We start from the raw sequence: 25,832 nt of genomic DNA, 5'->3' as shown, positions 1-25,832 counted from the left end.
GGTACGTTGATTCTCTTTCTACGATCGTTAACGCTTCGAAAACTATAAAAATGTATGGGAATGACACGTGACCTGTCGATAGCAAATGTCATTTCCATACATTTTTCTAGTTTTCGAAACGTTAGCGATTGTAGAAAGAGAATCGACGTGCCACTTGCCTACAGGGGCAGAATAGTGTAAAAGTAAAATGAAATAGCTTAGTAACTCACTTATGAGCCGTGATAGCCTAGTAGATATGACCTTTGCCTCCGATTCCGGAGGGCTTGGGTTTGAAACCGGCCATGCACTTCCAACTTTTCAGTTGTGTGCTTTTTAAGAAATTTAATATCATGTGTCTCGAAATTGGGCCAGCGTGGTGGACTATCGGCCTAATCCCTCTCATTATGAGAGGGGACTTGAACTCAGCAGTGAGTCAAATATGGGTTGATAATGATGATGATGATGATGAACTCACTTATAAATCCTTTTATGCCCAAAGACTCAATCTCGGTGTAAACAAGCAGTCTGCTATATGTCTCCACTAGAGCTGGTGCCATCATACTACTTCCTGGTATATTAGTTTTATTCTGCGCAAGTTTCGCTACATGGGACACTATAGAGTGTATCAGTGACATCTTACAATGCAACGTCAAACTGTCTAGAATACACATAGACAATGGTGTTGTCGGTAGAGGTGTAGTCGTTGGGTTTCCATTCGGTATAGCCTTTTGATTACCAAATAGTGACTCTATGATTATGCCCATCGGACGGGAGTAATATTCTTGATTAGTTGAATATGCATTGCATAGTAGAGCTATGCGATAGTCTGAGCCCATTATGGTTGGTGTGTTATTAGAAGTCATCAAATGCTGGAGGTATCTGGAACAGCAAGATGTATTAAAAACAAATATTTTTGTTTCTAGCATTTAATTTGTAGCTACACAACAATAGTAAAAAATATTTGCCTAAGTGCATCACTAAAATATCAGGGCTAAAAATTATGAAAATTTCACATTAGCCATAGCATAGCAAATTTTTACTTCTATTATCTATACTTATAATAAATCTGTAGAGAGGTCAATTCTGTACATGAAATATATTTCCAAAATAACTATCAGGGGGTGATTAGTGATCGATACTGATGCCAAAAATGCAATCAGTAAAATTTTTGTCTGTCTGTCTGTCTGTCTGTCTGTCTGTCTGTCTGTCTGTCTGTCTGTATGTTCTTTATAGAAACAAAAACTACTGGACGGATTTTAACGAAACTTGGTACAATTATTCTACATACTCCTGGGCAGGTTATAGTATACTTTTCATTACGCTACGATCAATAGGAGCAGAGCAGTGAAGAGAAATGTTGAGAAAATGGGAGAAGTTACTCAATTTTTTAAGCTTCCGTCGCGTGTACAGCCTTAATGGTTAAAGCTACATAGAAATCATGTATGACGGAAATGTTCTCCTTAAAATTATCTATAAAAACACAACAGCATATATATGTCTATTTTTTATGGTTGACTCACAATAACACGTGTAACTCCCGATAGCTCAGGAGTTTGGAGCTTTCTAATTATATTTGTCTACTCTTATGTTTATAACACCCATCACTCATCCCTAACTAAAAAAGTTAACATTATTACCTATTCAATAAAAAAAGAATCATAAAAATCGGTAAAGAAACACCAAAGTTATACAAGAAATACGCTAAGCCATATTAATAATTATAATTATTAATACTAATTCATGCTACATGGATTATTTTTGTGTAACGGTTGCCGCGCTCGACGCGACTCCCGGGGGTTGGGGAATAAATAAAGAAGTGCAGCCTTAATGAGTAGGGTAGGGTAGGGTAGGGTAGGGGTAGGGTAGGGGTAGTGTAGGGTAGGGGTAGGGTAGGTTTAGGGTAGGGCAGGGGTAGGGTAGGGGTAGGGCAGGGGTAGGGTAGGGTAGGGATAGGGTAGTGGTAGGGTAGGGGTAGTTGAAAGTTTACACGAATTTCACGCGGACGAAGTCGCGGGCGTCCGCTAGTTTTTACATATAGAGATAAAAATACCTATATTATCTATATATGTAAAAATGAATTCCTGTTTGTTAGTCTCGCTAAAACTCGAAAACGGTTGATCGGATTTATCTTAACTTGGTCTTGAAATGTTCGTGGAGGTACAGGGAAAGTTTAAAAGGTGAGAAAAATTAGGATAATTGCCGCGAAAATTATAAAAAAAACCCTTTTCTATTTTCCATACAAACGTTTAAGAGTCGAGGGGTAGAGGTAGGGTAGGGTAGGGTAGGGTAGGGTAGGGTAGGGTAGGGTAGGGTAGGATAGGGTAGTGTAGTGTAGAGTAGAGATATGGAAGAAGTGCACAAAAGTCAAAGCGAAGCTTGACTGTGTCTGCTAGTTATTAACAAAAAATAATTGTAAGCACACTTGTTGACTTGACAGTCTGCTGGATCTTAGTTTAAATATAAAGAAGATACTCACTCATACTGTACTTTCAGGTTTTGCGGCAATGTCATGGTTTTAAGTTCAGATTCAGCTTTTTTCAATAAATGCATCCAAATACACACAACAGCCATTTGGTGTGTGCAATGAGCTCTGGCACAGTCGGGCACTGGTAATGGTTCTTTCTCTGGATACAACAGCTCATACAGTTTGATTATAGGCAAAAAGTTTGACAGTGGATTCCTTTGTATACTCCCTGAAATAAACTGTAGAAGGACCCACATCAAATGGTCCCGGCCTTTCTTCAAATCATGGCCTATAAGCTTGTTATGAAGTCCCATCACAATATTAGGGAACGATGCAAAACCTATGAGTATAAGGTAAATAACTTGAGATGACAAATGTAGCCAACACCAATGAGTTGATGATACTTCGTCCTCTTCAGTTTCTAGCTCGCATTTCTCCATCGGCAATATCATCAACTCAACTAGTTGATCCTCTAATGCGATGCATCTCTGTTTGTGTTGTTTCTGTAGGCCCAGCATTGAACACATCATGTCCCTAGAGTATGGTTGCTGTAACACGTGTCTCAGTAATGAAATCTGTGGCTTCAACAACTCTTCTTCATAGGGCAAATTCCCTTTCAATGCAAACCTAGAATACAGCAAAATAGGAGAATCGTTAATGGACTTACTCCTTCTGATGAGACATAATCTCTAAACAACAGACAAACGGCTCAATGTTGTATGACAGATTGCCTACTAACAGAATAATATATGAGAAAAAAAAATGCAAACCTTAATGTAGCGGGATCCAGCCGCCATGGATTAACAAGATGGTCCGCATATCCAGAGAACTCTACTACAGGAAGCATTTGAGACTGGCCAATAATGGACACCATTTGTGCACAAGGTTTAAAACTTTCCACGAATGTTGACAGAAGTTTAGCCAATTTCTATAAAAAAAAGACAATTTCATCAATATTGTACCCTTTATGATTATGGCTAAATTGAAATACAAAATAGAATTATATAAGTTTTTTAGTAAATATAATATAATTACAATGAAAAATATTACCCAGTGTGGCCAGTGGTTATTATCTGGATAATCCTTCTGAATTTCTGTAACAATGAAATATGCTGGCAATAGGGAGGCATTGCGATCAAAAATATATTCAATCACATTATACAATGCTTTCATTTGAGGCAAAGTGCTCGAGTTTAATCTCATAGGCAGTGTTTGCGCCTTTTCCCTGCATCCCTGAAACATTGGACATACAATTACACACAAAATGGTTATTAATTAAATCACTTTATGAATTGAAATTTTTAGCATAACAAATTAACAGCTATTAATATACAATATACATATAATCAGAGGCACAATTATTCGCACACTTTAATATACTCGCGTCATATTAAATGGGCGGATGGATCATCAGATGGAACTTTCCCCATGAGGAAACCCTAAGCCTTCACATATTTTATTATACTACACACACAAAAACACACACATAAAAACCTTTTTCTTGAATCTATTTTGTTAAAAACCACATAAAAGTAGTTTTAAAGATGTAAACGTACAAAATTAGGAAGCGACTTTGTTTCATATCATGTGAAGATTAATAATAAAGTTCTACAAACCTTCATTATTTCTCTGACACCTTTATAGTCAACACCCCCAATAATTCTTCTAATTAAACTAAAACATTCAATCCAATAGTCACTGTTCTTATAGACAAGCTTCTCATTTGTTAGTATACAGTCACAGAGCATTCTAAAACAAATAATATTATTTAATAAACAAACATCATCTAATGTCATGACCAAGGTGCTGAAAAAGCCTAGAAAAAAGAAGAAGAAAAAAACCTCAAGTTACCACCCTACCGACAAAGACGTACCGCCAAGCGATTTCGCATTCCAGTACGATGTTGTGTAGAAACCGAAAGGAGTGTGATTTTTCATCCTCCTCCTAACAAGTTAGCCTTATCTTCTGCAGAACAAATATACTATTAATATCAGCAGCATTACCCCATAGTAAAATATCATATGACATAATACTGTGAAAGTAGATGAAATAAACATCTTAGCAGTGTCTATGTCAGTCATATAACAAATTTTTCTAACCCCATATGCAGCTGAACAGAGTTTGTTAGATAGATTATTTACATGTGGGCCCCAATGCAGCTTAGCATCTAACATAATTCCAAAAAAAGTGGTATTAACCAGATCTATTATATATTTCCTCATTATGAAGCTTAACATTGGCCTTCACATGCTGCATGTTTGGTAATGTAAATTTTATGCATTTTGTTTTCTTTTTATTGAGCATTAAGTTATTAGCTTCATACCAATGTACCACTTTCATGAGAGAGTTGTTGTTAATCCCAGCCCAATCTGAATGTCAAGCACAGTAGATATGACCTTGGCCTCCGATTCCAGATGGTGTAGGGTTGAATCCGGTCTGGAGCACGTACCTTTAACTTTTCAGTTATGTGCATTTTAAGAAGTTAAATATCATGTGTCTCAAACAGTGAGGAAACCTGCATGCCAGAGAATTTTCTTAATTCTCTGTGAGTGTGAAGTCTGCCAATTTGCATTGGGCCAGTGTGGTGCTAATCTGTATTGGCCTCTCATTCTGAGAAGAGACTCTAACTCAGCAATGAACTGAAAATGGGTTGTTATCAACAATGCAGCTGACGGTTTTACACCTCTGAGTCACTGAGAGCATGTTGAGTTAGTCCTTGTCTTGGTAAAGTTTAACATCTGGTTGTCATAGACACAGTCACTCTGTAACCCTATAACTCACTAAAACTGCATGGTAGCTAAACATTTCCTCTTTTATAAAGAAAAAGGACTTGAAAATAAACTGGGCAGATGAGAATAAATATGCAATAGTTAATGCTTACCTTGCCTGTAACACATTTGTGTTTACTAAGTTTTCTAGTAGACCCAGAAGCTGTTTCATTCTATACCTATTAGTGAGCACTGCAGTCAGCGTTATGTACTGACGAATTGCAGTTTCCTGCACTTCTGGGCTACTGGTCGTCATAACTGCGCAGAGCTTCTTTTGATACATCGCTAACCTTTCATTTTCTTCCTCCGGTTTATGAACCAAGAAACCACTGAAAGCTTCCTCAACCGTTTCCACTCGCTGGAATTGGATCCCCTGAATCGTTTGAATAATTGGTGAGCAAAATGTATTTAACATTGTATTATCATATTATTTGTATAATAAACTTACCAAAATTTCATTAACAATATTCGCTACTTGGGTATCGGCCATTGTCACGTTAGTTGATGAACGATTTTATTCTAAAATAACAAAATAAGGTTTCACACATTGCACGACAATTTATCACAAATTCAATTTTTATTATTGTATATAATAGCTTCTTCACGAAAATCACAGTTTTCTTGATCTTGATCTTGAATTCATCAATTGATTTGACGTTGACAATTCAAATTTCAATTGACAATGACGTTTAGTTAGATTTGACAGTCTCTGGTCTCAGGCGTTTCTTAGTTTCGACCATAGATACATAGATAATAGGTTTCGACCAATGTATTTACTTCTCTATGGTTTTGATCATAGAGGAATTAGATTTGTGTATTTTAATATGTTTAAACCTTAGTTTAAACGACTTAAAAAGATAGTTTAAACGACTTATTTTGTCATCGACACAAGGCATAGAATCCATCTGATTCAATGTAGGTACTTTATGCCTTCTGCGAAACAGTGATAAGAAGAAAGAGGCCGCAGAACGGAGCTGATAGCGAGCTGACCCAGGTCTGACACGGCGCTGGAGGACCGTCCCGTGATATGATATGATGATATGTATTGTCATAGTCCCTTGAGTAGGGAATTCGGAGTCGCAAGCGGCCAGAGTGGGAGCTGCCATATAATCTTGGACACTGAAAAGATTAACCCACGATGGTCGGAGTCGGAAACTAACTAAACTAGCTATGGGCCGGACCCTCGACCGTATAACCATGGTCAAATGGTCGATGGTATAGTCCGATGTAATTGGACTTTACCTACCTCGATCTATATATCTATTTATATCTATATCTCTCGATTTTTTTTTGGGTTTGTGTGTGTGGGAATAGGGGTGGGAATATTCAATCATAATCATCATCATGTTAGCCGATGGACGTCCACTACAGGACATAGGCCTTTTGTAGGGACTTTCCAACATCATGATACTGAGCCGCCTACTTTCAGCGAATACCTGCGACGCGCTTGAAGTCGTCAGTCCATCTGGTGACGGATCGACCTACACTGCGCTTTGTGGGGCGGGGCCGCCATTCTAGCACCTTAGGACCCCAACGGCCATCGGCTCTTCGAACTATGTGCCCCGCCCATTGCCACTTCGGCTTCGCGACACGTTGAGCTATGTCGGTGACTTTGGTTCTTCTGCGGATCTCCTCTGACTTTGGTTCTTCTGATTCGATCACGCAGGGATATTCCTAGCATAGCTCGTTCCATCGCCCGCTAAAGACTTTTGTCTTCACTGAGGAATTTCAGACGAAAAGATATCGCGAAGTTTCCCGAATGCGGCCCAGCCGGTTCACCTCTTTCTCGAAATTGGACCTACCTAACTGGACCTTATGTCCTAGGTATATATATTCGTCTACAATTTCAAGTGCAACGTTCTCAACTATAACTGGGTGGAGCGATATATGAGCATTACCCATAGAATTTAGGTATTTGTACCGAATCGTAAATCTATGGCATTACCACATTATTTTTGTTTTGGCCATGTTCATTTTCAGGCCCACCTGTTGAGAAACTCTGCTGAGGTCATTGAGCATGCTACTAAGGTCATCCAGAGTATCTGCTATGATGACTACATCGTCCGCGAACCGCAGTTGAGTGATGTAGGTACTTGCCATTAATGTTGATATCTTCCAATGCGGCGGTAAATAGCTTCGGAGAGATCACATCTCCCTGACGCACTCCTCGCTGCAATTGGATTGGCCTCGTAGTCTGATCCTGAATACGGACTGACATAGTGGCGTTTTCGTACAAGTAGGTACTTCAACGCTTGGATGTACCAATAATCATTTACATTTTAGGTTTGGCAAATACCAAGTTAAAAAGATCAGGGACGTAGCTATCGCCGTATCAATGTATGATACGGGGCCCCTTAAAACTGCAATACGTATGAAAGTAAACAATAGTATAATATACTCCACGGTTACACTTAACCTGGTGCTTCTACGAAAAAATCACAACAAAAAAACTTCAGAAATGACCAAAGTAAAAAACCGTTATTTGGGTTTAGGCGTGTGCCAATAAACGTTCTACGCCTTATAAGTTCAAAACATTCTACATCATAGGTTAGGTTACTGTCATATTTATTTTATGCGAGTGTTTTTGTTTCTTTTGTGAGAAATCTTTACCTTTCATTTGAGTGCCCCCAAATAATTTTGATAAAAGGCCACTGCAAGGCACACTGCGCCACTGTTACTTATGGTACTTATCTATCTTCTTTATATAAAAATGAATTGCTGTTCGTTAGTCTCGCTAAAACTCGAGAACGGCTTAACGGATTTATCTTATCTTGGTCTTGAAATGTTCGTGGAGGTATAGGGAAGGTTTAAAAGGTGAGAAAAAATCAAATCATTTCCGGGAAAACCCTAAAAACTGCCCTTTTCTATTTCCCATACAAACGTTTAAGAGTCAAGCGGTAGGGTAGGGGTAGGGTAGGGCTAGGGTAGGGGTAGGGTAGAGGTAGGGTAGGGGTAGAGGTATAGAAGGGTACAGTAGGGATAGAGAATAAGTGCACTTATGTCAAAACAAAGCTTGATCGGGTCCACTAGTTTTAAATAAAGATAAAAAGAAGCCTTTGTGTAAATTAAAACTATAATCTACCTCGATTCCAAATTCAGCAGTCGGTACCTACATAATACCATCATAACCATTCTGTACTTACATATTTTCGCATATCTCGCAAAAAACATGGTTTTTTTTTCAGGAAGAGTGGCCTGTGTTAATCCAGGGTAATATGTATCTATCTTTATTTTAAATTTCACCTAAATTGGTTCAATTGCGGCGTTAATGAGTAACAATTATCCCTAGGGAACCATGATTTTTACCGGGATAAAAATTACCTTTCCTGTGTTAATCAATACTTACATATAATAAATCTGTAGAGAGGTCAATTCTGTACATAAAATATATTTCCAAAATAACTATCACGGAGTGATAAGTGATCGATACTGATGCCAAAAATGCAATCAGTAAATTTTTTGTCTGTCTGTATGTTCGCTATAGAAACAAAAGCTACTCGACGGATTTTTAACGAAAGTTGGTACAATTATTTTTCATAGGTAGGTACTCCTGGCCTGGGCAGGTTAGGGAGACGCGAGTGCGGCGCCGCACTCTGCGACACCGTGTGTCATATCATTGATATGACACACGGTGCCGCAGTGTGTCATATCATTGATATATGTATGCGAGACACCGCAGCGCCGCGTACCGTGTGGCCTCTCCCTTAGGGCTAGATTGAAGAGGCGGACGAAGTCGCGGGCGTCCGCTAGTATATAATAATTACCTATACCCTTGTACCGAATTGTAAATCTATGCCTATACCCATAGATTTACGAGTCGGTAGGTATAGAGTACCAAGTATATAAGCGTATCTCAAGCATATCTCTGATCCAGAATAAAATACATTTCAATTCTAAATTCCACTTATTTCGGTTCAGTATCAGTGGTCGTAACGTGAATGAGTAACAAACATTCATACCATCATAACCATCAGTTTTTCACAAATCTTTCAAAAACCATGGATTTTTCGGTAGCCTGTGTTAATCCAGGGTATTATCTATGTTGCGGTAGTTTACGAAATGTTCCCGTGGCTCAGTCATCAGGCGGCGAGTCGGAACACCGTGGGATTTTAGTCGGTTGAAGTCCGACATAACCTTCTTGCCTCTCCGTGGCGGGAAGGTATCCATGAGGATTTCCCCACGTAAAAAAAAAAGGGTATTATCTATCAGCCAAATCGATTCAGTAGTTGCGGCCTTTAAAGAGTAACAAAGATCCATAAAAACTTTCGCGTTTTATATTATTACTTTAATAGGATAATAATAATAAAAAACATATATATAACTTTTTTTAAAAAACATTTTTATTAAAATCAATCTCAAAAGTCTACATAAACATTAATTGTCAACCGTCAACATTAATAGTAAAGATCACTTTGGACATTAATTTTGTCTTGCTTTGTTAGCTGTACTGTAAGTATTAAAAAATTAAAATTAAAAATTCTGAAATCAACCCTATATTATAATAGTCTATTTAACATAAATATTTAAAACAATTTATGCTTTAAACAACTTAAACATGTAATTATGATATTGGAAGGCCACTATAATCCTACCGGGGTATACAATTAGTTGTAAGCATATAATTATGATATTGGAAGGCCACTATAATCATAGCAGGGTATACAAATAGTTGTAAGTATGTAATTAATTTATTGGAAGGCCACTATAATCATACCAGGATATACAATTAGTTGTAAGTATGTAATTAATTTATTGGAAGGCCACTATAATCCTACCGGGATATACACCTACCGGGGTATACAATTACTGTAAGCATGTAATTATGATATTGGAAGGCCACTATATTCCTACCGGGGTTTACAATTAGTTGTAAGCATAGAATTATGATTTAGGAATATAATCTAATGGGGGTACATAACTATAGTACAGCTTTTCTTGATGAGTACTGTTTACAAACAAATAAATTAGAAATGAAAGTAGAAAACGCATGTCATTTCATAACTTATTTAATTTAAATTATGTATGGTTTGTTTATAAAACGTTATTATATAATATAATATATTAACCATATGTAATTGTTCATTATTAATCAAATTTATTTCATTAATTTAAAATCAAATTAATTATAATTAGGTGTGAAATGACTAGTGATTTATACCCTCGTTCATAATTTGTTCAATGGTAATCCATACTCATCAAGAAAGGTTGTAGTCTAGTTGTAAAGCTACATTTTCAAGTCTTTATTTAGCAGTCGTAGTAGTAGTAGTATAATGAAAGTAGACTAAGAAGTTTAAGATAAGACTAAAAAAGTCTTAAAAAATGACTAAAACCAATAGAATAAATTGACATTACTAAAATAATATAAAAAAAACATAGATAATAAGACCTACCCACTAACAATTTATAAATATATAAAGCTAATAAAGCTTTAGCTAGGTAATAAAGCTATTTTTATTTTTTAAGCAACTTTAAGATAAATTTAAGTCTTCACACTATTGGGTTCAGTGAAATATGATAGTGTTAAGATGGATTTCCCCAAGATACCCTTGCAATGTGTACAAGATACTATTACTAATACATACACTTAAAACAACAATTTAGCTAGAAACATACAATTCTATATTTACATTTTATATAAAATATATTTATAGATATGTATATTTAGGTATTTTAACCTACAAGGGTACAGTAGTTACATTAATTGTTATTTTAAGGTAAATACATTGACCTCTTATAATAAAAGGACGCACAATCATGTAGGATATTTCACTTAATAACTGGCCAATTCTGCTTTGACATTTTAAGTAGTATTGGTAAAGAAAATAATACCTTTAAAAGGCCTTTAAATATAGTCAATAAAATCCTAATCTCTCTAAAATCTGAGTTTAAGGTTGAATTTGCAAATGCGACAACTTGAATTGAGTGCCAATAAGTTGTTTGGCACTCATTGAGTAGAGACGTTTTTGGTCGCTGATTGTGCGTCCACTTTTTAATAAGACACTGATGGGTAAATACAAAATTTATTCCAACATTTGAGGCCAGTTTGACCATTTTCTGAAAAGCGTTGGATATTGTAAGCTTATATTTTGTTTCTTTATTAGTCTTTCAAATGGCAAAGACAAAACTTGCGAATAAGCTATGAAAGTTTGAAATGTGGCCCGTATTATTTAATCTTACAAAAATAACTTATATTGTAAATTGTATTGTTAAATATAACAATCATTTTTTATAAAAACAATCTTATCCATTGTTATACACTGTACATAAAAGCTACTCTCAATCTTATAGTAAATTTTTACATCAAATAAAACTTATTCGCTATAAGGTATACAAGTGAACCATGCTCTATGGTCTATCATCATCGTAAAATAACACATTTCTTAAATACCTACATCTTAAAACTTCATCTTATATTGTAGTAGTCAAATTTGTAACTAGATTACAGATTTATTTAGTAGTCAAATTTGTAACTAGATTACAGATTTATTTAGTAGTCAAATTTGTAACTAGATTACAGATTAGTTCATAGACTTCTCTATGAATAAATCTGCAAAGGTATTGCTAACTGAAATTCAATGATATTATGTATATTTTTTATGAATTAAATCACTTTTAAAAGGTTTTAAAATGAGAACAAGTTTTGGCCAACTAATAATAGTATTAATTTAAAAATCATTTTAAAAAAATATTTCAATATTAAACAAAGATTATAAAAAACTAAATTTTGTTGTTGGTATGCTTATATTAAGATAATTGACATAATGGAATAGCCCTATTTTTAAGCCCCCTGTTTTTATTAACTTATTATTAATAAAAAAAATTGTTTAAATTCTAAAACTCTAAAACCTCCTCCTGTCTATGTAGCCTAAATGCCAGTTCCAACAGGTTATTTTGTTTTTTTCCCTCCTCAAGCTCAATCAACATCAGCAGATTCAATGCATCGTAATAGACTTCTTCATTGTCCGCACCATGCGTATCATTCGTTAGATGGTTCAATTTACGCTCATATACCATTTTTCTATCAGATACCAGCGCCATTAATTTGAACTCTGAATTTTGAGCCACAAATCTGTAACAACAAAATTATTCAATACTAGCGGACGCCTGCGAATTAGTCCGCATGGAATTTAGTTTTTCTCAAATCCCTCGGGAACCGTGGATTTTTACGGGATAAAATTAGCCTATATGTTAATCCACGCTATAATATATCTCAATACCAAATTTCAGTTAATTCGGTTCAGTAGTCGAGGCGTCAAAGAGTAACAAATTCGCAAATCTTGGGAAACCATGGATTTTTGGGATAAAAAGTTTTATCCCGATAAAAGGCATGCCTGTGTTAATCCAGAGTAATATCTATTTCCATTCCAAATTTCAGCCAAATCGCTTCAGTAGTAGCGGCTTTATTGAGTAACAAACATCCAAACAAACTTTCGCGTTTATAATATTAGTAGAATTCAATGTTGTGTAAAATTCAGCTTCTCTTTGTTACCGTTATAGGCTAGTATAGTTGACTAAATGAAAAAAAAAATTACATTTATCACAAAGTTTTTATTTTTATTAGTATAGTGGAATCAATAGAGCACTTTCCCTCGAAGTCCTCAAGAACAGCTCCGATTTTGATGATTTGTTATTGTTTATTGGAAAGTTTTTATTCTGAAAATGGTCTCGTATAAATATGAAAAAACAATTCGAACCCTAAGGGTAGGAAAACAGGGGACGACTGCTTGTCTACCCATTAATTGTAACATTGGCACCGCCTTCAAAGTGATCAGTATACAGGAAATATTATTATGTGTTTTTATGTTTTTAGATTGGTAACAATCTATTATATAATAATAAAACAAAAAGAACAGAAACGTACCGTTTTTGAATCATGATTTAGATAATCTAAAAATTATAAAATGTTTTTCGATATCCTATAGCTTTAGATATCCAAAGAGGAATTTAAAAAAAATATTTTTTGCAATGGATCGCCACATATTTCCTTTATAAGAAGGATCATTAGCTATTGTATTCAGGTAGATCAAGCAAATATGTACCAATTTCGATTTAATTTTTTTAAGAAAAGTAGGTAATAGCTACTTCAAAATAGATTTAATGGTTATTTTTGATGTTTTTGTTGTTTGCTAACATCCTAATTCACAAGATTAATACCAAAAAGATCTGGAACTGTTATTGAAATCGGCTGAATTTTTCTTTTCAAGTTATCATTGCAGTAATAGGTACATTGGTTATAGTTAAAATGTAATATGTAATGATAAATAAATGGGTTTGAAAGCTTATGGCTTTGCTTATAATATTTTAAGCAGACAAAGTCTCGAATATTCAGGGTAATCAAATCGGGGTAATAAAAATGTACTTACATATTCATTTTAGCCTGGATGATAGGCCTAACAACATTTAGCCAGTTCTGCCCTGCATACACTGGGCCATGATCAATTGGCCCCTCACGAAAACTATCCATCTCGTACAATCTACCATTAATTTCCATATAGCTAATATAGTGGTAAGAATCATCGTCCTGTAAAATAAATCGTGATTTATTACTAAAAGGAGATGGTCCATTTCAGGTTCACTCTTGTACCCCATATCATTAAAATTTAAAATACAAGGATTTTATTAAAATGTATGTAAGTGAATAAATCTACCAAATAAAAAAAAACCACCGTTTTTGAGTTATATCAAGATGACGCCCTTAAAGCAACTATGACATGACAATTGACAGCAAACGTCAAATCGACTACTGCATTGAAAACGTCATCCGCAATTATTACCCTTATTAGTGTGGAATTTCTAGGGAGAGAATGAATATTATTTGATGTAAATTAAAGTAAATTCGTAGATTTGTAAAATCAAAAATAGTTTAAAAAATATTTTCTTTTATATCCGCCAGGGTACAACGACTGATCCTAGGCTCCATATAATTTTGGACCATCTCCTTTGGAGCAAATCTTTTGTTTGAAAAAATGGTGGTAATTTATAAATGTGATGAAACAATGAAAATGATATACTGAGCTTTTCTTGGAAAATTGGTGGTGTAACACACCTTGCTCTTCAGTCCTGGTTATTCTCATTAACATGATAATAATCGTTAAAAGAGTTGTCACACAATACATACATACATACATGATAAGGATGCATAATATAAATAACTAGCGGATCCGGTCAACCTTCGCTTTGACTTATGTGCACTTCTTCCCTATCCCTACTTAACACTACCCTACCCCTGAATTCATTTGTTACAAAAAATGTCATAAATGTAGAATCGCTTGACCGATTGTGTGCAAACTTCACATCAACCATGTACTAGTCTGAACAAAGCCTAAACATTTGGTTTGGATAGGTGAGCAAGTTCTTGAGTTATAAAATTACAACGAACAGTGGCATTCATTTATATATATATAGGTAAACAGGAACATAAAATAGAAAACATAATAAAAACAAACATGCTCATATAATGATTTATTTATTTTGCTATCATCCGCGAAAATTCGGCGAACCCATGAGACAACGTCACCCAGGTCCGACAAAATACTCTACAACGTGCAATTGCAAAGTTTTTTTTTAAGTCGTGCAATTGCACGTTGTAGAGTCAACATCTCCTGAGGATGCTCCGGTTTCGGGGTGAAACGTACGTAGAGAGTATTTTGTCGGACCTGGGTGACGTTGTCGCATGGGTTCGCCGAATTTTCGCGGATGATAGCAAAATAAATAAATCATTATATAATCACGATGAACTTCCGCAAAGTAACGCCTGCTTCTATCCAATACAAACATGTTCGTTTATCAGAAACATAAGAAAAGCAACACACCTTATTCAGCATATTAGCATTGGGTTCCGGTTCAATATCCACTTCATACTGGGTGGACATAAAATTATGTGCATTTTTTACTGTCTCTGAATTAGTCAGAGCTACGCCGCGCATATACGGATTAAGTACCATACTGGATTCTTTTAGTTCCGTCAAGTCCTCACCTATATCTATATCTGGATGAACACAATTAAGCAATATATTTAGTATTGCGTGTGCTGCACAAGCATTCTCAGCAACCTGTAAAACAAGGACACGTTTAGCATTTTAACCAAACTTATTTTACTTTTTTAATAAAAATCCGGTCAAGTGCGTGTAGGGTTCCGTAAAATAAATGAGCACTTTAAACCATTAAAATGCCGATAGTAATGCACACTATCACACAGTATAGGAAAGACGAGAAAAAAAATCTTTCTTTACACATGGGGAAGGGACCCCAAAATTGATTTTTTTTTTAATTTTCTTTTTACTATTTTATAGACGTGATTAATATATTTATATGTACATGCCAAATTACAGCTATCTTATTTTTACAGATCGGTATTGTATGTCATATTCACTGCTGACCTGTCAACACAATATGCTAATACCACGACTGCAACTTACGCGGACGATACAGCTATTTTTACGGTACACGAGGATCCTGCCGAGCATCAGACGTTCTTCAAAAGTGACTAGACAAATGGCGAATTAAGGTCAACCAAGGAGACTCCGTCCATAATTGACCTTCACGCGCAGAACGAAAACCTGCCCTTCTATAAAATTTCACATTGAGGAAATGCCTCAAGCTGAAGATGGCAAACACCTATGCAACTATGCACATGCATCTCGAACGAAAATTCACTAGGCGAAAACACATTTTGACTAAACGGAAAACCACTAGACATGAGAGACATATCACCACATTGGCTGATAGGTTGTAAATCAATTTTGACAAATGAAATGTAAAATAGCAATGTACAAGCCCATCCTGAAATCAACTTGGGCCAACGGAATTCAGCTGTGGGGTACAACTAGTAACATCAATTTAGAAATTCTTGAAAGATTTAGAGTAAGACTTTAAGAGCTATCTATCTAATAGCAATCTATCTGTTCTATGCTAACAAATAGATTGCTAGATCTAGAAATGCGTACCGAGCATTGAAACTGGTAGGCATACTGTCACTCAGAAGAGAATGGAGAGGCATGACTGTAAAAGAAGACAGGGACCCTCTTAGTGGCGGGAGTAGCTTTGCTCAAAGTATAGCATACATACCTAATATATATTATATATTGTTATGTGGAGAAGGAGGTAAACCACCGAATCCAACTCTGTTGGGCAACGTTCGGGAAACTCCGCGACCTCTTTTCGTCCAAAATTCGTTAGTGTCTGAAGACGAAAGTCTTCGGACAGTGCGTGTTGCCAGTGATGACTTGCGGATCCGAGACCTGGTCACTAACTGTGGCCCTCATAAAAAGGCTCTAAGTCACTCAGCAGGCGATGGAACGAACTATGCTTAGCTAAAGTGACAATGGGCAGGAAACATGGTTCACAGAGTCATTGGATCTGATCTTGCTTCTAATTGGCAAATTTTCCTACAACACCTCTGGTCATAGTCTGCTGAATAATCGCATGAGAACAACAAAACAAAAAAAAATGTTTGCTGATAAACATTCCACCAAGTAAAAGTTTAAAGTTCAGTTTCAAGTTTGACTTTAGATGTGTATTACTATGTATACTAAGTACCGCAAAAATTTAAGGTGCAACCAGTCAGTGGCGATCACAATAGATCTAAAACTTGAACAGTGAGTGAAAGACCTGCAAAGCCGCTGCAAGAAATTTATAGAGAAATTAATTAATTATCTCATTTATTATAGTAGAATTTAATTCTTACTTGTTTTGCAAAATAAATATCTTCAAGGTCATCAGTAAGTACTGGGTTAGATGCTTCACCAGCCTGCACATATTTGGAGAGAAATATGAGCCCATGGACAGGTCTGAAAAATTTGTTAATATATTACCTTAGAATACTATTTATATCTTTCTGACCAAATTGTGGCCTATTCTCTCACAGCCTGATGAGATTTGACTGATCTGAGCAGACCACCGAGGTCAGGCGTAAATCTGGCATAGGATGGCTTTATTAATTTCTGTATCTATAACAACTCTGTTCTACACTAGGGGACTCCCACACAAATGCCGCAAGAACCATGTATTTTCAGGATAAAAAGTATTTATATCTGCCACTATCGTCCAGTGAAAGTCCCATTAAAATTGGTTTAGCTGTTCCAGACAAAAAAAAACTTAATTATGATTACTATCGTAAATATCTATAAGCATTTTTATTTCTATTAATGATGTATTTAATATATGTTATGCTCCATGATCGAAAACGCTCAATGAGCGGAAAAACAGCTGTTTTACTGTGACCACAACATCCACATGGTGAAATTAGTATTATGGCTCTACACACACACACAGAAAGACCAAATAGCGAAATTCGTGTCGTGGCTGACATGTTATTCGATCTCAGCGCGTTGTGACAATGAAGAAAATCTATGACGCGTTCTGAGCATTAATTGTTTTCACCATATCACGACGGACAGGTTGTAACTTGTCGGTGTCGGCTCGGGTGCAAAGATGCATTAAAACATCATAGTAGGGTAGCCCAGGATACTAGATTTGCAATTACTAAAGCGTCATGGGGATTGATTAGATTTGGTAGATTAGATTAGATTAGAAAGGTAATTTATTTTTTTCACTTTAAAAAAAATCTATTTAACTTAAATGAAGAATAAATAGTATTAAATTAATCAAATGAGGAATCTTACCGCAGATTTTCAAGGACGCCATTATTTAAGGTCCATAACTCTTCAAATTGTGCACCTCTTACCCCTTAACAAAAATGAACATTGAAGTATTATTGTAATAAATTATGACATATTTGCTTCCATTGGGAATGCCTTTCTTTGTTTTTCTTTGTTAAAATAAATAATTATTTTAAATAATGTATTGTTTTGTTTAAAAAAGTTATTCCAATCTAATGCTTCTAAGATTATTAACCAAATTTATTTTCATTAATTTAAGAACAAGTTAATTATTATTATTATTATTAGGTGTGAAATAACTAGCGATAACACCCTACAGGCACAGATTTACTGACTAGCCATTTAGCGTTCCATTACAATGATGTGTAGAAACTAAAAGGGTTCTCCCATCTTAGACAACATCATCACTTACCTGATGATTGTAAGTGATGATCATAATGGTTGTAGCCAAGGGCAATCTTGTAAAGATTAAAAAAATACCTACTAACATGTAATTTATCATTATTCATATACTTATAGATCTTATGTTATAATTTAAGTAAAGACCAAGTGAGGGATTTTAATAAATACTAATTATCTTCAGAATTTGAGAAACTTATTCCCATTTCACAATTCTTTCATTTCCATTTCATTATATTTCTAAAGGGGATATCTGATGAATTTAAATGGGTGATCATCATTATTGAACTATTTCACTCAATTCCTGTGAGATGAGACAAAGTTGTACTTACCTAACAACTCAACTATCAATGTGAATATGCCTGGATCGCCTTCAACAGTATACCAAATATCTTCAGCAGCCATCTTTAACCTATAAAAGCAAGTCATGGTACATTATTTTGTGTCTATCTATATTCTGTCTTAGTTAGATAAATAAACTGAAAAGAAACCATGTATATATTAGAGCAATTCTCAAAGTGTACAATTTACCAACAAACAAATTAGAAGATGAGCAAACGCATTTGAGAGTTATTGTAGTAAAATATTTCAATTGTAGGCCCTCATAACAACAAGTCTAAATTACAGCTCCTTGATCATTCTTTGGCTGTTTTCTGACTTGTTGGTGCAGATTTGTTTCGCTCGGAATACGCAGTAAGCACCGAAGTCCTTGTCCAGAAGGGGTGAATTCGTCGCGTATCGTATCGTCGCAAATTCATTCGCGCGTTGTCGAAGTAGTAGACATCAATACATCGCGTCTACAGGCATCACGCGAATTCAAAATACGCGCGTAAATCCCGTGCACTACGCCAGACTGTCGACTCGCGCGTGAACCGCACGTATTGCGCGCGAGTCGAGATACTACTACGCCTTGTTGCGTCCACGTCCAGTTAACGCGCGAACTCTAGAGCAAGTGCGCGTTCAACTCTATGTTTCATACTGAATTCCTCCCCAAATGCTCGCGCGTAATACGCGCCTTGTGAATGCAACGGTCGCGCGTAATACGCGCGAGAGAATCGCGGCGAATTCGCCCTTTCTGGACAAGGTCGAATGCTTGCCGAGCGCCTATACTTGATTGAGAGTCGCTCGTCGATTGGCGCGGTATGTGCGAGACAGATAGTTTCGATTTCCCGCCGTACCGCGTTTCTGGATGCTTCTCCAGCGTCCTGACGCCACTCAATACCGCACAGGCTCATGCAAAAATGATGGCGGAGCGAGGTATTCACGTCGTTAAATTACTAGAAAAGTACTGAACACTGATAGGTGAGCAACTAAAGGCAAAGCGGTATCATTTCTGGGAAGACCTTAAAGTTCCCGCACCGACAAGTCAGAAATAGGTCTTTCTTGTACTCTACATTTTGTGACTAAAATGGCTGGAATATTGAAAAAATCTTCTCTACCCTTTAATTATTATGATATACACTAATATAAGATGGTGATGATTGATTTTTAATATCTTCTAAACTAGAATTTAAACTAAAATTACCTTTTTTTAATGTTCTTCTTTTAGAAGAAAACGTACAGAAAACTTTTGAATGTATGAAAAAATCGTACGGCTAATGCTAACTCACAACCACGGACACTACTTGGCACACTTCAGCAAACTGAAAAATGAAAATCCAAAACCAAAAATTTTTGTAAAATAAATATTATTGTAAACAGAATTTCTATTTCTAAACTTTAGATCATAGACTAGTAGACTATAATCTAATCTTTAAGGGTGGCCACTCATTGGCAATTTTTAGTTGGCCGACTACCGAACAACTAAGTTGGCAACTATAACAACTTCGTTACGCAACTTTTTAATTTGTTAGGGTAGTGGCGCCAAAAGTTGAACGGACCTCATTAGATGAACGGTTGTGCTAAAATCCCGAAAAAAAAATAAACTACGCTACTTACACGTACGCAATATGTGTAAATACAAACATAGGCACATTATTTTCTAAAATGTAAGCGGATAAAAACAAAATTTCTACTTTTATCTTTAGCTTTTTCGGTTTATAATCATAGGACATTATAGACTAGTATACAGTGTGTACCAAAAACTCTGTTGTTCCTATGAGGAGCGTTTTCAGAATCGACATTCAAACATAGGAAAACAACCTATATGGAAAAATTACTAAAAAAATAAAAAATATTAAATCATTAATATTCGTAAAATGAAAATGATTTCTTACCCCTGCAATATAACTGCGGCGAGATATGAAACAAGTCTATCAAAGAAAGGCAGCCGCGGCGCACGGGCTGTCCGAAAAATAGGTAACTACTCTAACTAGGGTCATGAACTTAACACTTGTCGTCAGAATCACTCAGCTGTTTGTTATTTTAACCGACTTCCAAAAAGGAGGAGGTTCTACGTTCGGCTGTATTTATGTTTTAATAATGTTGTGTTTACACTATCATAGTTAAGAAAATGGTCTATGAAAGTAGATACTTAGCCATTTAATTATTAACCATGCACATCCCGATCGTCTATTCTCAAACGCATTTCAGCCTCTGTATCGCACGTTTTTTTAAAAGAGATTGTTTCACAGCACTCTAGAGAAATAAGTCCAATGGTGTGAGGTCACTCTGGCAGCAGGTCAAATGACTTGCCCACTTCTTTCAATCCACCGTTCCCCGTGATCCATATTTAAATATTCCCTCACAGCTCACTAGCAAATGATCACTCATCAGTGAACAGTACGTGATCCGAAAACTCACTATCCTCTGCGACCTTGTCGAGAACTCATCTGCTTTAGCCATTCTAGGCTTGTAGTCCGCGAAAAGAGATTGAACTCGCTGATAATGAAATGGATGTTGGCCTTCATTCTTGAGGGCTCTTCATATACGCATGTGGTTTATGCCTAGGTCTCTCCCCAATGAGCGTGTACTTAGCTTTTGACTTCCCCAAACATGTCCAGGATTTGCTTCTCAATGTTATCATCGTGAATTCTGGGTCTTCCTGCATCAACACGATGTTGCTCCCGGCCGTGTACACTTCCAGTATTGTACATACGGATATGGAAGCGTTGGAATGCCATTGTCGACGGCAATGCTGAGTTTCCCGGTCTCGCATAGAGCTCCACATAAAGTCGGCGCGCCTCTGCATAATTGCAGTTACATTGCCCGAGACACATCAACATATTAAAATATTCTGCATTCGAGTAAGAAATTTTACATAGGTATTGCGCGATTCAATACGTATGTCCTTTTAGCAGGAAAGTACGCGAGCGATCGTCTGATCAGCGGAGCGGGCGACGGGGCGCTCCGCGGCGTCGTAAGACGGTTGGCGGCGAGTGCAAAGCGTCGTGTGCGAACGCCGACAAAGGCGCCGATATTATTTGTGTAATTCCGCTGTAAATCTATTTAGAAGCTAAAAATATTTTTTGATGAGCCCATTTTATAAGGCGTATTGAGAATAAACAAAAACTGCTTACATATTGACGTTTTCATAATAAGATTTTGTAATTGGGAGGGTTATACGATTATAAAAACACACCTGCAAGGAACAAGGTTTTGGTACACACTGTATGAATGATAAAATTATTAGTTCAAATATAGAGTACAAAATGTTCATAATTTAGGCTCAGTGTTCAATTGCTGAGGTAAATCCCCAAATTAGGCAATCAAATTACATTTTTTTATAACTTATCAGGAACTTAGACTTTTCAATTTCATTTGGTAAAATCTTGATTATATATGGAATTATTTAGTAAACTTAAAGTTAACAAAAACGCTTAAACGTTCATCTTTTGGTGCCCCTAATTGAAAGCGAATCTCTATTCTGATACGATCGGCGTCCAATTTATTAGTTGCGGCGGTTTAGTTGCTGTAGATGTGAGCTGTCATATATCGCTATACCTATCAGTATAGTCGGCAACTTAGTCGGCCAACTAAAAGTTGCTAGTGAGTGGGGGCTCTAAAATCATCTTTTTTTAAATTTATTTTACGGCCTTGGATACAAGTCCATATAGGCCGAAAGTTATAAAACCACAGATGAGGTAAACAAGAAACCACAGTAAAACTAAATCAAAAACAAAGGTGCTGCCAATTTTATTTTTAGAAGATCGTAGGTGCCCATCGTCCCAAAGCGACCCATATAGGCCGTACAGACTACTGTAATACTTTAGACGAGTACGAAGAATTTTTGGGCAGTAAATCCAAAAATTATTTGTACTCGACTAAAATACTAAAGTAGTCTGAAGTAGGCCTTAGGTCGCTGCAAACCATAGATTTACGATTCGGTACAAGTACCTACAATTCTATGCTGCAAACCTTAAAAAGTGGTTTCTGCGACAAGTCACGGGCTTGCCGTGCTCTGTACGCTTGAACCTTCACAGAGATTTAGATAAACCTTCATTAGCAATATTTACATGAAACAGCTCTCTCGAAACTATTTCGATAGTGCTGCCACCCATTTCAACCAACTAGTGGTTGAGGCCTGCAATTACACTCCCAAGTCCCCCAACCTTAGCGCTAACTGTAATCAGAGGCGACCGGCGTTCCCAGAATGTCCTTTACAATCTATACGATGACTTGACGAAAGACAATGCTTTTCAGGCAAAAGACCTTACCAACAAATGAACAATTTATTCGATCGCGTGTATTTGATATGAAAAGTTTATAAATTTAATATACGTACTTTTAATTCTTACTTTTAAAAATTATTTTTATTATTATGTATTTGTTATAGGCTGAATAATTAGTAATAATATATTAAATATTGATTATACTTAATCTAACACTTTTTTAAGTTTGTTGGATTGTTGGATGTTTGTTTGAAAGTGTATAGTAATTCTAAATGAGAAAATTAAAAAAAAAACCGCTAACATAGAAGTCTGTGGTTTGAAATCTCTCAATGTCACAAGGGTCATTTCGAATAGGTTTGTTCTAATTGATAGATTTGAAATCTTATCAAAAAGAACGTGCTTCTGATTGGTTAGTTCTGAGGACGCTTGGATTATTTGAGAAATATCAGCCAATAACAAATTATATCCTGAAAAATATTCTCAAAACGAGGTTAGAAAACATATTTTCGTACCTTAGATTGGGAGTGGGAGGTCACCTCCACGATCGATAATTTACATCTGAATTCTGAAATCAATACCAATAGGCGAGGCGGCTGAATATTTTAATAGTTTTCCAAGAGCCTGAAAGGAAATGTAAGTATCCTGTTAATTGCTTATATTTTATCAAAAAAACATATGCTCCTCAATACATTTTTCATTACTACATTTCTCTTAGGTAGCCGGCTAAAGAAAAGTACTATACCCATACCTAACTCTCCATTTTTTCGAATTTTTATTTATTTCGCCGACGAAAATGGTGCTCCCTGTTTTCAATGTAATGCAGCAGGTATTTTCCACCATTTCCAGTTCCCATTTAAGTCTCAGTAGTGCCAGCCAGGGCCAGGTGAGGGCCAACCTGTATTTAAACGACGCCATTTTATACCTTCTTAGAATATTCGTTCGAGTTGGTCTATGTTTAACACAACTTAGTATTTAGTAATAGGCAGTTTCCTACTAGAGCAGAGCCTGAAATTAATTCTCAGTAGCATAAACATTCAATCAAAAAACATTATCATCACCAACTGCTGCTGCTGAAGTAAAACATGAGGAGCATAAGTTTATTTATACCCTTGTTTTTTACAATTTTTGTTGTTCTAGCAGACCGACCATCCAATTAGTCTCAAGTTGACTCTTAGGTTGTGGTCTGGATCCTGTTAGGTAAAGATACCTACTATTGTTTATGATTTTGGCTTTACTTGATCCTTACCTTACCTTATCAGCCGATAGACGTCCACTGTTGGACATAGGCCTCTTGCATGGACCTCCAAGCACGGTCTCGAGCCATTAGCAACCAGCGGCTCCTTGCAACCCTTGATTGATATCTTCGACCCAACACTGCTTTCCGGTGCGAGGTCGCCATTCCAGCACCTTGGGACAACATTCATCGAATCTTTGAACTATGTGGCCGGCCCATTGCTACTTCAGCTTCGCGAGTCGCTGAGCTATGTCAATGACTTTTTTGTTATTGTTATTGGCCTTGTTAGAAGGCTCAAAGTCACAGCAGGTGATGGAGCGAGCTATGCTTAGGGATTCTTTGCGTGATTGAATCAGGAATGAGGAGATCCACAGACAAACCAAAGTCATTACTTGATGATCATATTTAAATACCAAACAATATGTTTCACATATTGATTAGTCAATAAGCTGCACAACTGGAGATACAGATCTCTTTCACTGCTTTGGGACAAAAGAGATGGGACTAAGGCAAAATAAAATTTTCAATTAAAATCAATCTTAAGATTAAAATTTTAAATTTTTAATTAAAATTTAAATAAAATTCAACCTTAAGAATTGAGTTTAAGGTTAAATTTGGAAATGCGACTACTTGAATTGAGTGCCAAGAAGTTGTTTGGCGCTCATTGAGTGGGGAAGTTTTTTGGTTGCTGATTGTGCATCCACCTTTTTTATAGGAGATTGATGACACATATATAAAGAAATCCTAAGCAGTCATTTGATCGAATTATGGTCCGGAGACTGATCTCCGAAAAGTTAAAGGGCATTCATAAGTACACATAGCATACCTGAGACCACAAATTCTGGTAGCTACCAGAAACTGATGAAAACAACCGATGTTTTTTTACTGTTGCTTAATTAGTAGTTATACAACTAAACAGTCAAAATGTCCTATAAATTGTATTACCTTATCTCGTTATTATTCGGAATTTTTTATTACCTGGTAACCCAGTAAGCTCCCAGAATCAAGAAATCAAGAATCGTAAATAAAAAAGTTGAGCGTCTGATCAAGATAAAGCTACTTACGGAAAATTAACTTGATAGTATTCAATTGAAAAATGTTCCACAGATCCTGGGCTACAACTTTACAAAATAATACAACCTCTAATTTTTTATTTTTTGCTATTTATGATCTATTTTTTGTTTAGAATTCAGAAACAATCATGGGCCGTAAATTCATTGTTGGTGGCAACTGGAAGATGAACAGTGATAAGGACCAGATTGCGGAGATAGTTAAGAATTTGAACAGTGGGCCCCTGGACCCTAATGTTGAGGTATGTATTAGGTTATTATTTATTTTTTACAGTTTCATCATTGATTCCCAAAGTCTTGTAAAAAAGCTAGAAAGCACATTGCCGGTCAACCCCTCACCTGATGACATCAAGCGAGTTACAAGGATTTGCTGAACACAGGCGGCTCAGGATAGTGGTTCTTGGAAGTTCCTACAAGAGGTCTATTGCCTACAGTGGACGTCCATCGGCTGATACGATGATGATGAAAGTCTGGTAGCTCTTGGGCAAATATTGGAGACAATTTGTACTGTTTACATACAGTTTTAAAATGTGATATAGACTAAGTTATCAACAAAAACACCTTTTTTTGTAAAGGTCTTATGCTTTTTGACAGCTGAAAATTTTGAGTGAGAACTACATGTACATATGCAATAATTTAACAAAAAATAAATAAATTTAATAATAAAGGTTTTGAATAGTGTGTAAATTGAATTGTTTGGGGGCCTATTGATAGTACAAATTTTAAAACCCATAATAAGTCTAGATTT

The 25,832-nt window shown here is 36.1% G+C and overlaps 3 protein-coding genes across 6 annotated transcripts in view; 1 reads left to right on the top strand and 2 right to left on the bottom strand.

The window, feature by feature from the left end:
• Nucleotides 1–5,875, bottom strand: part of LOC112046357 (mediator of RNA polymerase II transcription subunit 23) — a 42,641-nt gene extending 36,766 nt beyond the window's left edge. Inside the window, exons 1-7 of the mRNA XM_024082984.2 lie at nt 5,660–5,875; nt 5,325–5,584; nt 4,060–4,192; nt 3,494–3,676; nt 3,214–3,371; nt 2,456–3,070; nt 455–858 (exon numbers count right to left, since the gene is read on the bottom strand). Coding sequence (XP_023938752.1) covers nt 455–858; nt 2,456–3,070; nt 3,214–3,371; nt 3,494–3,676; nt 4,060–4,192; nt 5,325–5,584; nt 5,660–5,701 — 1,795 coding nt within the window. The 5' untranslated portion in view covers nt 5,702–5,875. The remainder of the gene's footprint in view (nt 1–454; nt 859–2,455; nt 3,071–3,213; nt 3,372–3,493; nt 3,677–4,059; nt 4,193–5,324; nt 5,585–5,659) is intronic.
• Nucleotides 5,876–9,527: 3,652 nt separating this feature from the next.
• Nucleotides 9,528–19,984, bottom strand: LOC112046347 (ubiquitin carboxyl-terminal hydrolase isozyme L5). Of its 4 annotated transcripts, none has more exons than XM_052890666.1 (7): nt 19,756–19,984; nt 18,563–18,642; nt 17,835–17,898; nt 16,898–17,000; nt 15,024–15,263; nt 13,575–13,732; nt 9,528–12,280 (listed from the first exon to the last, which is right to left on the bottom strand). In XM_052890666.1, exons 2-7 carry the CDS (start codon nt 18,633–18,635, stop codon nt 12,043–12,045), a joined length of 876 nt encoding a protein of 291 aa, XP_052746626.1. In that variant the 5' UTR covers nt 18,636–18,642; nt 19,756–19,984; the 3' UTR covers nt 9,528–12,042. The 4 variants fall into 4 exon arrangements, with proteins under 4 accessions (XP_052746626.1, XP_023938740.1, XP_023938738.1 ...); XM_024082972.2 differs by lacking the exon at nt 19,756–19,984 and adding an exon at nt 19,409–19,527; XM_024082970.2 differs by lacking the exon at nt 19,756–19,984 and adding an exon at nt 18,762–19,336.
• A 3,121-nt stretch (nt 19,985–23,105) lies between these two features.
• Nucleotides 23,106–25,832, top strand: part of LOC112046330 (triosephosphate isomerase) — a gene marked incomplete in the record, with an annotated part of 4,086 nt that continues 1,359 nt past the window's right edge. The window contains 1 exon segment of the mRNA XM_052890685.1: nt 23,106–23,413.

The sequence above is a fragment of the Bicyclus anynana genome, chromosome Z, assembly GCF_947172395.1.
Source record: "Bicyclus anynana chromosome Z, ilBicAnyn1.1, whole genome shotgun sequence".
Classification (NCBI taxonomy): domain Eukaryota; kingdom Metazoa; phylum Arthropoda; class Insecta; order Lepidoptera; family Nymphalidae; genus Bicyclus; species Bicyclus anynana.
Note: the sequence above shows the minus strand (reverse complement) of the source record. Positions and strands in the feature narration are given on the sequence as shown.

What these genes read in the sequence shown, in the direction of transcription:
- LOC112046347 (XM_052890666.1), bottom strand. Translation starts at nt 18,635, where the DNA reads ATGGCTGCTGAAGATATTTGGTATACTGTTGAAGGCGATCCAGGCATA. An exon ending in GGCGTCCTTGAAAATCTGCG is followed by an intron (nt 17,001 to 17,834) that starts GTAAGATTCCTC and finishes CAAATTTTTCAG; the next exon opens with ACCTGTCCATGGGCTCATAT. An exon ending in ATGCTAATATGCTGAATAAG is followed by an intron (nt 13,733 to 15,023) that starts GTGTGTTGCTTT and finishes TTTATTTTACAG; the next exon opens with GACGATGATTCTTACCACTA.